Below are 13,424 nucleotides of genomic sequence, written 5' to 3'. Positions count from 1 at the left end.
ATGTTCATGTCTAAAGGACAGTTTTTGAATTTTGCTGGCAGTCAAATCATGCATTTGTCTTTCACACACACACACACACACACACACACACACACATACACACATACACATACGCGCGCACCCGCGCGCACACACGCGAACAAACACACACACACAAAGTATTGCGCATCTAACCATGTGGGGACATACAATTCAGTCACATTCAAGATCCTATCTTCCCTAACCCCTAACCCTAACCCTAACATTAACCCGTACCCTTACCCTAACCCTAACCTTAACCAAAAAAAAGAACCTTAACCCTAACCCTAAACCTAACCCAAGCTCCTAACCCTAACACTAAAACTAACCCAATCTCCTAACCCTAACCCTAAACCTAATTCTAACCCTAACACTAATTCTAACCTTAACCCTAATCCCACTAGAAATAGCATTTGACCTTGTGGGGACCAACACAGGTATAGTTAAACCACACACACACACACACACACACACACACACACACACACACACACACACACACACACACAAACAGACACACACATACACACACATACACAGTCACACACTCAGCCCCTCTTCTCCTCTCTTTCTTCCAGAGTGGTCCAGCCATGGCCTGTGTCTTCAGTGAGAGCAGAGGGAGACATACTGCACCTCCTCAGTCTCAGCTCTGAGCTGAATGGTCTCTATGTCTGTGAGGCCTCCAACCCCTACGGACGAGCAACTGGCTCCCTCTATGTACACACATCCTCTGGTGAGAAGCACCTGAGAGACACACACACACACACACACACACACACACACACAGTATTCATACTGGTTGCTTAACTGGTTGCTTATACTGTTTTATATGTTTCTTATAATTGTTATGCGATTGATTGATTGATTGATTGATTGGTTGATTGCTTGCTTGCTTGATTGAGTACTTTACTGAATACTTTATTGTCCCGTAGGGAAATTTGTCTGGCAACAATACAGGCATTCCTGGCATACACATAAAACACATATATGAGGTTATGAGAAATGTGATGTAGCATGGATAACAAAGTTGAGCCAGATGGTCACTTATCTTTCACTGCATGTGTTAGTATCAGACTTATGTCCTCATTCCTCTTTCTACAGGAAGGTACTGTATAACCACTAACTAAGATGGTCATGATACACACTTATCTCTTACTGCATATATACATGTCTTATTACTTAGTATTTTCTCTTTGCTTTCTGCAGGAAAGTGTTTGCATCAGAGCCATGATGCTTGTTAGGTCAACACAATTATATGTAATTGTAAATACAGACTGTTTCCTATTTTAACTGTATCCCCTCTCTCCTCATAGAGACCTCTGCTGCCTGTTGGGTTCTACTCATTGTCATTCTATGTCTGATTGTTACTGCGGCTGCACTCGTGATGGTACAGGGAGGAAATACGGACAGTGTCCTTGGTAATATCAACTACTGTAATATTATGAACATCATTTTGCATTATGAAAACATTTCATTTTCACTTGATGATTGGCTCAAATTCATATTATATATTTTTCTGGACGATATCCAAGGAATTCAATCATGGCCAATCACCAGTTCCAGGCACCCCCACAGGTATGTGACTAGTTAAAGTCCACCATTGTTGCGTGATTACCCTATCACATCAGCCACTTTTTGCTATGTAATAATACTGTTATAATGTCTGATGACAAGGTTGAGGAAGATGAACCTGGGACGTCTGGGTTCTAACACTCCAAACCAGGAAGGCGGATAAGGACGAAGTATCATGATGTAAGGAACACACATTATGATTAATTTTTTTATATTTTTTTATATTACAAAAAATATATTTTGTTGGAGCTATTGTCTATTCATGAGGTATATTTATTGTTCTATTTTAAAGAAATCACTGTACAGGCAGAGAGCAGATGCCAGAAGAATCTCAGACATGCAATGGGTGTGGGAAGATTTCCAGTCTGCACATTCTCCATTGTTCTAACCATTTGCAAAGAAGAGGCACATTCTCCAACCATCTAATGAACAGAGACCCTAGCAGTATTCACTGTGACATTAGAAACCTCGGCTCGGCCCCTCCTCCACCACAGCTTCTCTTGTGGACTGCCTTGTCATGGTGGAGGGGCTTTGTTTCTTCAGCGGGAACAACAACTCTCCTGTATGTACAGTGGGGGAAAAAGTATTTAGTCAGCCACCAATTGTGCAAGTTCTCCCACTTAAAAAGACGAGAGAGGCCTGTAATTTTCATCATAGGTACACGTCAACTATGACATACAAATTAAGGAAAAAAAATCCAGAAAATCACATTGTAGGATTTTTAATGAATTTATTTGCAAATTATGGTGGAAAATAAGTATTTGGTCAATAACAAAAGTTTCTCAATACTTTGTTATATACCCTTTGTTGGCAATGACACAGGTCAAACGTTTTCTGTAAGTCTTCACAAGGTTTTCACACACTGTTGCTGGTATTTTGGCCCATTCCTCCATGCAGATCTCCTCTAGAGCAGTGATGTTTTGGGGCTGTCGCTGGGCAACACAGACTTTCAACTCCCTCCAAAGATTTTCTATGGGGTTGAGATCTGGAGACTGGCTAGGCCACTCCAGGACCTTGAAATGCTTCTTACGAAGCCACTCCTTTGTTGCCCGGGCGGTGTGTTTGGGACCATTGTCATGCTGAAAGACCCAGCCACGTTTCATCTTCAATGCCCTTGCTGATGGAAGGAGGTTTTCACTCAAAATCTCACGATACATGGCCCCATTCATTCTTTCCTTTACACGGATCAGTCGTCCTGGTCCCTTTGCAGAAAAACAGCCCCAAAGCATGATGTTTCCACCCCCATGCTTCAAAGTAGGTATGGTGTTCTTTGGATGCAACTCAGCATTCTTTGTCCTTCGAACACGACGAGTTGAGTTTTTACCAAAAAGTTTCATCTGACCATATGACATTCTCCCAATCCTCTTCTGGATCATCCAAATGCACTCTAGCAAACTTCAGACGGGCCTGGACATGTACTGGCTTAAGCAGGGGGACATGTCTGGCACTGCAGGATTTGAGTCCCTGGCGGCGTAGTGTGTTACTGATGGTAGGCTTTGTTACTTTGGTCCCAGCTCTCTGTAGGTCATTCACTAGGTCACCCCGTGTGGTTCTGGGATTTTTGCTCACCGTTCTTGTGATCATTTTGACCCCACGGGGTGAGATCTTGCGTGGAGCCCCAGATCGAGGGAGATTATCAGTGGTCTTGTATGTCTTCCATTTCCTAATAATTGCTCCCACAGTTGATTTCTTCAAACCAAGCTGCTTACCTATTGCAGATTCAGTCTTCCCATGCTGGTGCAGGTCTACAATTTTGTTTCTGGTGTCCTTTGACAGCTCTTTGGTCTTGGCCATAGTGGAGTTTGGAGTGTGACTGTTTGAGGTTGTGGACAGGTGTCTTTTATACTGATAACAAGTTCAAACAGGTGCCATTAATACAGGTAACGAGTGGAGGACAGAGGAGCCTCTTAAAGAAGAAGTTACAGGTCTGTGAGAGCCAGAAATCTTGCTTGTTTGTAGGTGACCAAATACTTATTTTCCACCATAATTTGCAAATAAATTCATTAAAAATACTACAATGTGATTTTCTGGATTTTTTTCCCTCAATTTGTCTGTCATAGTTGACGTGTACCTATGATGAAAATTACAGGCCTCTCTCATCTTTTTAAGTGGGAGAACTTGCACAATTGGTGGCTGACTAAATACTTTTTTTCCCCCACTGTAGGCTAGTGCTTTTACTGTTCATTAGGCCTACTCATCTTGTTGGCTGACGAAAAGTACGTGGACAGTTCTTCCAATATCTTCAATATGCGCCTCGGAATTGGATAAGGATGCGCACAGTTGCGTCCCCGATGTGTCTGTCTTCACTTGTAGCCTGTGAGAAAGACCCGATTACGTGACGGGCATTGGCTAATAAGAATTGAGCTATTTGAGAGAGCCATGTGAGTGAGAGGCGCTTCGGAGCATGCAGCATGCAGGGAGAAGGGAATTACAATTATTATATTCAGCCTAAGGGCACAAAGGCCACTGGCTGCAAAATGTATGGATTTTGTTAGGGGGCATTACGGCCACACAAAGGGGATGCCGCTGGGAAATTTGAAGCATTATCAAGTGCTTGTCAAAATGTCAATGAGACACTGTTGAAGTGTGTACAGCCTGCACAAAAAACTAAGCAGAGCTCATGCCTTTCATGCGACTTAAAAAAAAATCTTCATTAGAGTCGCATCATGCAGTCTTAGAATGAATTAAAAATCATAACATATAGCCCAACGTTTGTATCACAATGAACATAGATATTTCTAAATTAAGCATATAGGTGGACCTGTTTCTTTGTTAACTGCTCAACACAGAATAGCAACATGTGCACACTCCCTCAAATTGTTTGGAGAAAATATCCTTTCTATTTTATTCAGGTTTGTTCAATTTTATTCTTCATACTATAAAATACTATAAAATATTGCCATGAAATTCTAATCAAATCTTGTCTGCTAAATGAACTAGTGTAGCCCACAGCCATATGGCATAGCCAGATCAGGACCTAACATAAGGACAACTCAGAGTATGCTATTCTCTTCTTCTGTAACAGACTACATTTTCTACATATCAGGTTTCTTTAGACCTGTCTAAAATATATAATGTATTTATTGTGAAGGTGTAGGCTATATTACATGGATTTATTTGACTTTTTAAAATGTAGATGTTCCAAAGGTCTGCATCAGTGTCTTGTAGGCTATGTGTATAAGCCAGGAGATGCTAAATGTGTTTATGTTAATTCACGGTCAATTACTGTCAATAACCGTGAGACAGGCAGTTATTTGCTTGACAATCACCGGTTGATGACTGCCACAGCCCTATCCACGCATTAACCCTATCCCTGATTAACCCTACGATTTGTTGTTTTAGCCTAGCATTAGTGTAGCATTGCATTTTTTGTCCACCAGTGGTTACTGTAGGTAGTTAGAATGCAGGTATTTTCACTACATTAGTAGTTACAATGCAGTTATTTTCACTACATTAGTAGTTACAATGCAGGTATTTTCACTACATTAGTAGTTAGAATGCAGGTATTTTCACTACATTAGTAGTAACAATGCAGGTATTTTCACTACATTAGTAGTTACAATACAGGTACTTTCACTACATTAGTAGTTAGAATGCAGGTATGTTCACTACATTAGTAGTTAGAATGCAGGTATTTTCACTACATTAGTAGTTAGAATGCAGGTATGTTCACTACATTAGTAGTTAGAATGCAGGTATTTTCACTACATTAGTAGTTAGAATGCAGGTATTTTCACTACATTAGTAGTTACAATGCAGTTATTTTCACTACATTAGTAGTTAGAATGCAGGTATTTTCACTACATTAGTAGTGAAGAAAGAAAGACTAGAAAGAGACTGTTATGTCATGCCATGTTCAACGTTTACTCAAGGCCTTGCTTTGGTTAGTGCACTGTGAAGTCCTTGTATTGACTAACCTGTGCCCCCACACAGGTTAGTACCCCCTGTACTGGTACCCCTTGTATATAGCATCGCTACTGTTATTTTACTGCTGCTTAGCCCCAGGCTAATGAAATGACACACCTGACCAACAAAGACCTACAGATGCCTGTGTCAAACCATTACACAGTAAAAGGTCATTACATGTAAAAGCTCTTCCTGAGTGCTGTTTTCCTTGTTGTTTGTGGGGAAGCTTGCGTGTTTCAGTGATCCTGAAAGCTATACCGGTGGGGTTTTGGCCCCAGGCAGGTTCAACCATGCCGGGCAGTTTCCAGGTGAGAGGCCAGACTTAACACAACACCTGGCCCTCCAGGTTGGGGGTTGGGTGTGGGGCTAACAACCCCAGCCCATAAAAACACACATTGTTACAGAAACTGCAACAACTTTGAAAACTACAACAACAAGGGACCCAAAAGGAAACTCCAGAAAATCTATAGGCACTATGACGGCTTCAGATGAAAGACCTACCCAGGAAATCAGGAGCTCGATGAGGAGTTATCTAGGCACCAAAACTACAGTCTGTCTTGAAGCATGGAATGTCCCCACCATGTTTGAAACTTCAAAAGCAGTTCAAGTTATCATAGAGATGGGCAGGTACAACGTGGACATCCTGTGTGTAAGCGAACGCAAGTGGACTGGTTCTGGACACAAGGTGACAAGTGATGGCTCAACAATACTCTATTCAGGAAAGGATGATTCCCACTCTAGTGATGTAGCCCTCTTCATCAGTACAACAGCTGCCAAATCACTCTTGGAATGGGAACCCATCATTGAGCAAGATTTGACTCCATGTACTGCAAGTTCACCATCCTGCAATGCTATGCCCCCACCAACGAGGCAAGAGGAGGCGGACAAGGATGACTGGTAGGAGCAGCTACAAAAAGCAGTATCCAAGGTCCGACAACACGACGTGATCATGATAATGGGAGATTTGAATGCCAACGTTGGAGCCGATAACACAGACTGTGAACAGGCTATGTGAAAACACGGCTGTGGTACCATCAATAACAACGGTATGTTATGGTGTAGGGTGAATTTTTCTGGCATGGTTTAGGTTGAAGCTGTTCTGGCCTAACACCCTTTTAAGACACTCTATGTAGGTGTAGCCTTACATTTTTTGAAACTATTTATCCTCTGTGGCTAAATTATGCTCTTTGGTGTATTTTGAACATTGAGAGCGGGCTCCTGTGGTAGGATAAAAAATTATAATACAAAAAAATTATTTATATTTGTTGGGCCCCCGACGTGCTTTGGGCCCAGCCCCTGACTCATACAATTGACCAGTCACATTTATTTATGCAGTTTATTTTAATTTGTTTATTAATCAATTACCCAATCAAGGCAGGGGCCCCTAGTTACGCATTTGGGCCCCCTACCTCCTCTCCTCCCCCCATCTGATGATTAGCAGAGCAGAAGCAGGCTGTAAACACTCATTGAGAGCGGGCTCCTGAGTCCTCCTGTCGTTGGTAAAAAAAAAACTAAATATATACTACATATATAATATTACTTTTCTATTTTATTTATTTTTATTTATTTGCTGCCTCTTGGGCCCCCCATGATCTGGGCCCAGGGGCTTCAGCCCCGTTAAAACCCTGCATTAATCCGCCCCTGCACACACTATTATCCACCTCAATGGACTCACCTTAACAGCCAGGTAGGACAGGTGAAAGAACACTCCCATTAGGCATATTGCATTCATCCGTCTTGTGTTCTTAGACCAAAGCAGAAGAATGGGAGAGGAAGCTACTTAAAACCACTGAAATGGACCCTAGGTCCTTGAATAGTGGATCCTAACCTGTGAGGTAGGGACCTCTTGTGGATTCCATATGAACTACATGGGGGTGCTGTACAGCAGGGGGAACCCTAGGTACGCAGGGGTCCGTGTAAATATATATTTTTTATGTTTTTATGAATATTTCTAGCAAAAACAGAATAAACACATTTTAAATGACATACCTACAGTAGAAAAGAGGATAATCTATTTTTTTTAATGATGTTAACTCACTGGAATATCTGACATACATTGCCTTCAGAAAGTAATAATACCCCTTGACTTATTCCAAATGTTGTTGTGTTACAGCCTGAATTCAAAATGGCTTCAATAATTTTTTTCTCACGCATCTACATACAATACCTATAATAACAAATGAAAACATTTTATACTTTTTGGGAAAAATGAAATACATAAATATCTAATTTACATAAGCATTCACACCCCTGAGTCAATCAGTGGCGGTCGGTGCCGTTTATGATGAGGGAGACCGATATTTTTTTTAATGAGCATGGACTTGTTTCTATTACAGCATATTGGATGACTGTCATTCATTATCCATTCACCCAGTTAAATGTAACATTGATTGGTTTAGGATACACACAAAAAAGTATGCATGACTGTAAGTCGCTTTGGATAAAAGTGTCTGCTAAATGGCATATTATATTATTATTATTATTATTATACTACATGATACTCAAATTTTCCCTATACCCATCATGAGGTTGCTACATCCTAGCCTATGTTTACAACAAAGTTTACAACATAGATGCACACAGGTTGAGAGAAAGATTTTGATCCATGTGTCACTGTCTATCCAGTTGTTTATGCCCGTTTCGTTCTGTTTGCTTCCGTTTAAGAAAAGTTTTTCAACAGAATCGGAGGAATGAATACACCCTTGATCACACCCAAACAGTTCACTTTCATAGCCACATACAAACAGCTTGTTGTATTCCTTCTCACATTTACGCACTCTCCTCCTCTCACTTTTCCCTTCACTTGTGGACATCAATGCACAACACATCAGCTGTCTGTGACCAGGCAAACACATTTTTCGAAGCCAAACCATCATATCATAACTCCTACACACAGCCTACATCGTTGTCACCATATTAGCTAAAGTAACGTCATAGTCAACATAGCTAATAGAACTATCGCGTTAGTAAACCCACTACAATCATTCAAAACAGTATGTACAGTCAGTAAGCAGTTTAGCAGTTATACCGGGGGGCCCAGTGGCAACAAATTAGTCAAACCAAAAGCTTACCTTGACTTGGAAGAGTTCCAGTGTTGGATAGTCATAGCCAGCTAGCTGTTTGAGCCGGGTGTTTGAGTAGGCTAAACTAGCTAGCTGCATTCATAAGAGAAGTAAGTGAAAGTGAAAATATATATATAGTTAGCTCTCTCCCTCAATCTCTCTCTCTCTCTCTCTCTCTTACTCCTCCTTCATTTTTGAAGAAATGAATTTGTTCAAAACTATCTATCTTTTTCTCTCTTTGAGTCAACTGCTCACCACATTTTATGCACTGCAGTGCTAGCCAGCTGTAGTTTATGCTTTCAGTACTAGATTCATTCTCTGATCCTTTGATTGGGTGGACAACATGTCAGAATGCTACAAGATCTCTGATAGGTTGGAGGTTGTCCTCCAGAAGTTGTCATAAATACTGTGTAAGTCTATGGAAGGGGTTGAGAACCATGAGCATCCTAGGTTTTGTGTTGAAGTCAAGGACGGAAGCTCGCTGTCCTCCGGCTATTCTATGGTGCTACCCTACAGAGAGCTGTTGAGGCTACGGTAGACCATTGCAAAACAGTGTGTTTTAATCAATTATTTGGTGACATTAATATATTTTGTATAGTTTTATCTAAAAAGGATAACTTTTTTAATGTTACACTATTTTTATGAAATTCACTGAGGATAATGGTCCTCGCCTTCCTCTTCTGAGGAGACTCCACTGGAGTCAATACATGTTAGAATCACCTTTGGCAGCAATTACAGCTTAAATCTTTCTGGGTAAGTCTCTAAGAGCTTTGCACACCTAGATTGTACAATTCTTGCACATTAAGCTCTGTCAAGTTGGTTGTTAATCATTCCTAGACAGACATTTTCAAGTCTTGCCACATATTTTCAAGCTGAGTTACACTGAGTGTACAAAACATTAGAAACACCTTCCTCAGAACAGCCTCAATTCGTCGGTGCATGGACTCTAAAAGGTGTCGAATGCGTTCCACAGAGATGCTGGGCCATGTTTACTACAATGCTTCCCACAGTTGTGTCAAGTTGTCTGGATGTCCTTTGGGTACAAATGGGAAACTGTTGAGCGTGGTAAACCCAGCAGCGTTGCAGTTCTTGACACACTCAAACTGGTGCGCCTGGCACCTACTACCATACCCCGTTCAAGGGCACTTAAATCTTTTGCCTTGCCTATTCATCCGCTGAATGGCACATATAAACAATCCATGTCTCAATTTTCTTAAGGCTTTAAAATCCTTCTTTAACCTGTCTCCTCCCCTTCATCTACACTGATTGAAGTGGATTTAACAAGTGACACCAAAAAGGGATCATAGCTTTTACCTGGATTCAACTGGCCAGTCTATGTCATGTTCCTAATGTTTTGTATACTCAATGTATATATTTTTGGAATGTTTTTGTAATCGCCACCAAGTTTTTATTTTAGCAGAAAAGCCAGAGGCTGCGTGACCTGTGTTCGCCCCGCCCCAGGATGACGTTTTCTAAAACTCCTTACATTCTTAACATTTTTAAGACAACATAAACCTAAGCAGGAGGCTGCGTAAAGTTTTTAGTGTGTGAAAGAAACAGAACATTAGGAGATTTAGAAAACGGGAAAGGCATCCTGCTGGTGGGACAAACACAAGTCACACAGCCACTCCGTTTAGTAATGATCAATTGCTGTATGGAAAGGGAAAGGGGATGCCTACAGTAGTCAATTAGTAGCACAACTGAATACATTCAACCGAAATGTGTCTTCCTCATTTAACACAACCCATCTGAATTAAGTTACTGACCTCTCCTTGCCTATCACAAAGACTTATCTGTTCCTGTTTTCATTTCCTGCAGAAACAAGATAACACGAATTAGGTATTTGATTGAAACTCCGAATCAACTATAAATACAAAATGAGACCACAGTGCGATAGGCAATGCTGATTTGATTCATTTGAGCTCTTAGGTAAACTGCTTTGAGCTACTCACCTACACAGCCAGACCATACAGCAGATGTTAATGCAGAGAATCACTCCTCCAATAGCAGAAGGAATTGTGAAGAGCAATAACCTCTGTAGGCTATGTTCAGCATTATCTGTGTTAATACAAACATACAGAAACAATTGGGTTTTTCAGGAAAGTCTGAAAAGTCTAAAACAAATGTCATATTCCTTTGCTTTATAACAATATTGTTAAAAAAGGGAGATAATAACCAAATAATAACATTATAACACTTAGTATTGATTGATTGCAATAATTATCACAATAATTGACATTTTTGTTCATTTCAACTTCAGAATTGTGCATATTTCTATCTAGCATTACAGAATACAGTTTATTCTCCACGTTACAGTATAAACAGAAAATTGCTTCCATTACCTGTGAGGTTATTAGTGATGGTCAAATTCCACACCATTGTCCGTACACCACTTTGATCATCTGTTACTTGACAGCCGTAGTTCCCTGTGTCATTTAACTCTACATTAAAGATAGTCAGCTTTGTAGGCGGATCAACACTCATCCTGTCAGAGGTGAATTTTCTTTCAGTTTTATTCCGTATGCCACTATGAGAGAAAATGAGAACTGTGTCCTTTTTCCAGATGTATGATGCATTCGTCACGGAGTTGTTGCACACCAAAGTAACAATTTCTCCCAAAGAAGCTGATATATTTTTCTGATATTTTGTTGGGTCACCTACTGACTCTATGGGAGAGAAAACGACAAATACAATGTTGTAAGTACTGTACTTTAAAGGGCCAGTGTGAGATGTTGGAAATCAATAACTTTTTTAAAGAAGTCATAAGAATACGAACCGAACACAGACAGACAGACAGGCAGGCAGTTCGGTAGGTAGGCAGGTACACACACACACACACACACACACACACACACACACACACACACACACACACACACACAAACACACAAAAACACGCTGTACTATGGTCATCCACTGTCACTTACCTGTACAGACAAGGAACAGCATGATGACCACAGACACCAGGTCCCAGGACAGGAGAGTTGCCATGACGACCTTAGACGTAACTGACTGACAGAGAAAGAAATGGACAGAGTGGAATGGAACTTTAGAGTCAGAGATCAATGTCACAGCTTGCTAACCAGGAACCACTCAGAGGGGGCCGGGACATTAGCATTTTGTTAGTCTGAAGAGGATGGAGAACAGAGGAAGTGGTCGTGTGAGAGAGAAGCACAGAAGTGTCTAAAACATCTAAGGCATTGAACTCAGAGCCATCACACATACCCACTCAGAATTGTATTACTGAGTGATTTACTGTGTGCTCAGAGTTGGATGTTAAGGTGAATTTCACATCCAAAACGTCCAAATTAATTTGATCCCACATCCCCCATCAATGATCCCCGTCCCCTAAAACTGTCAGACTGGCCAATAGCTTCTACCCCATACCAAAAGACTGCTGAATAGCCACTAGGCAGCTTCTGTTAGCCATTGTTATGTAAATGCCAGCTGATATGTACCCAGGGCCTTGCCTTGGCTCCAAGTCAGAGCAGGTCCGCCATAGGCATGGGCCAGTGAGACACGGGTGCTGGCCTGCGTAGATGGAAACAGAAAAGTCTGAGCCTTTTGGGTAAAACACTGGGGTAAATCCTCAGTGGAAATGCACCAAGAGAGTGCAGGAGTCTGGCCTAGTGGTAGTGCTGCCCACTCCATACCACACATCCCCCTGGTAATGGGGATTTGAGCCCTGTCTTGGCCACTCTGTCTGAGCCATAGAAATATATTATATTCAATATTTTATGATCTGAGCCCCTTCTATCTAACCCTTTCTCTGTATTTCTCACTGTCATTTCATAAAAGAAACCCAAAAAAGTGCTGCAACTCTAAGGGGTCTGACACCCCAGAACATACTACATTCTGAACTACCTCAGTGTAGAATGTAGTACATGACATTAAGATCTGTTTCACATCGACTCAAACACATTGTGTTTTTCAATGCTTTTGACCATTTAGTTGAATTTATTTGTCTTTACATTTGGGATGAAATTATCAACTCAAGATTCAGCCTTTATACCTATATATGTTATTTTGTTAGTTTATGTGTGTACTTATCCATATAACTGTTGACAACTTTATGTGAGACTAAGATACAGAGGGTATGAGACCATCGTGCATAAGAGTGGGAGGCATCAAACTGATACAGGATGTGTTTGTGTGGTTTCAGAGGAAGAGGGGTTTTGTACTCGTTATAACACTGTACATAGCCATAATATGACATTTCAAATGTCTCTATTCCTTTGAAACTTTTGTGAGTGTAATGTTTACTGTTCATTTTTTATTGTTTATTTCACTTTTATTTATTATCTATTTCACTTGCTTTGGCAATGTAAACATATGTTTCCCATGCCAATAAAGCCCTTTGAATTGAATTGACAGAGAGAGAGAGAGTGATTGAGAGAGATTGAGAAAGATTGAGAGAGAGAGTGTGTGTATTTTTTTTTTGTTGAGAGGGTGTTGTGAGGAAATATCACAGTGTAAAGGGTACGGTTCTATTTTGGAACATGCTCTCATCAATTCCATTCCATTAATTAATGGAGAGTTCAGAGGTCACTACAGCTCTGTATGTCCCCCTATTCTAGCATTGACCACTGTCAATTTCACATTATCTTAATTTCCTTGATACATAACAAATATGTCACTATTCCTTTCCATCCCCACCAAACTTTTAACTAGTACTGTACATGCCCACACACACACGCACGCTCACAGTTGCATATTATTAAGCTATACCCTATAAATTGAGCTATGTCAACTTTCTGTGATCCAAATCAAATTCTCCACCAATGCATAGTTCTATCATCACATACAGATAGTGTTTGAGGTCAACCATGTGTATCTGCTTTAATGTTGTCTAACCACACACAGAAG

General features: G+C 40.7%; 1 protein-coding gene and 2 long non-coding RNA genes across 6 annotated transcripts in view; 2 read left to right on the top strand and 1 right to left on the bottom strand.

Moving 5' to 3' along the window:
• Positions 1-13,424, top strand: part of LOC123481751 — a 254,496-nt gene that overhangs the window by 35,597 nt on the left and 205,475 nt on the right. Inside the window, exon 3 of one of the 2 annotated variants that reach the window (XR_006657258.1) lies at positions 4,983-5,401. This is a non-coding gene — a long non-coding RNA (uncharacterized LOC123481751). The remainder of the gene's footprint in view (positions 1-4,982; positions 5,402-13,424) is intronic. The other variant, XR_006657257.1, reaches the window with a different exon arrangement.
• The window catches only part of LOC121537066 (nectin-3-like), a 68,158-nt gene that overhangs the window by 8,277 nt on the left and 46,457 nt on the right, over positions 1-13,424 (top strand). The window contains exons 6-7 of one of the 3 annotated variants that reach the window (XM_045206653.1): positions 597-751; positions 1,332-1,401. In XM_045206653.1, the coding sequence (XP_045062588.1) occupies positions 597-628 (32 nt within the window). In that variant the 3' untranslated portion in view covers positions 629-751; positions 1,332-1,401. Of the gene's footprint in view, positions 1-596; positions 752-1,119; positions 1,136-1,331; positions 1,402-13,424 lie in introns of those variants that run through there. The other 2 variants (XM_045206655.1, XM_045206654.1) reach the window with 2 other exon arrangements.
• LOC121537080 lies at positions 10,410-11,604 on the bottom strand. The gene is made up of 3 exons (XR_006657259.1): positions 11,486-11,604; positions 10,901-11,224; positions 10,410-10,616 (listed from the first exon to the last, which is right to left on the bottom strand). It is a non-coding gene; the product is annotated as an uncharacterized LOC121537080 (long non-coding RNA).

This window comes from Coregonus clupeaformis, chromosome 23, assembly GCF_020615455.1.
Source record: "Coregonus clupeaformis isolate EN_2021a chromosome 23, ASM2061545v1, whole genome shotgun sequence".
NCBI lineage: Eukaryota > Metazoa > Chordata > Actinopteri > Salmoniformes > Salmonidae > Coregonus > Coregonus clupeaformis.
The sequence above is the reverse complement of the archived record's forward strand: the minus strand, read 5'-3'. Positions and strand labels throughout refer to the sequence as shown.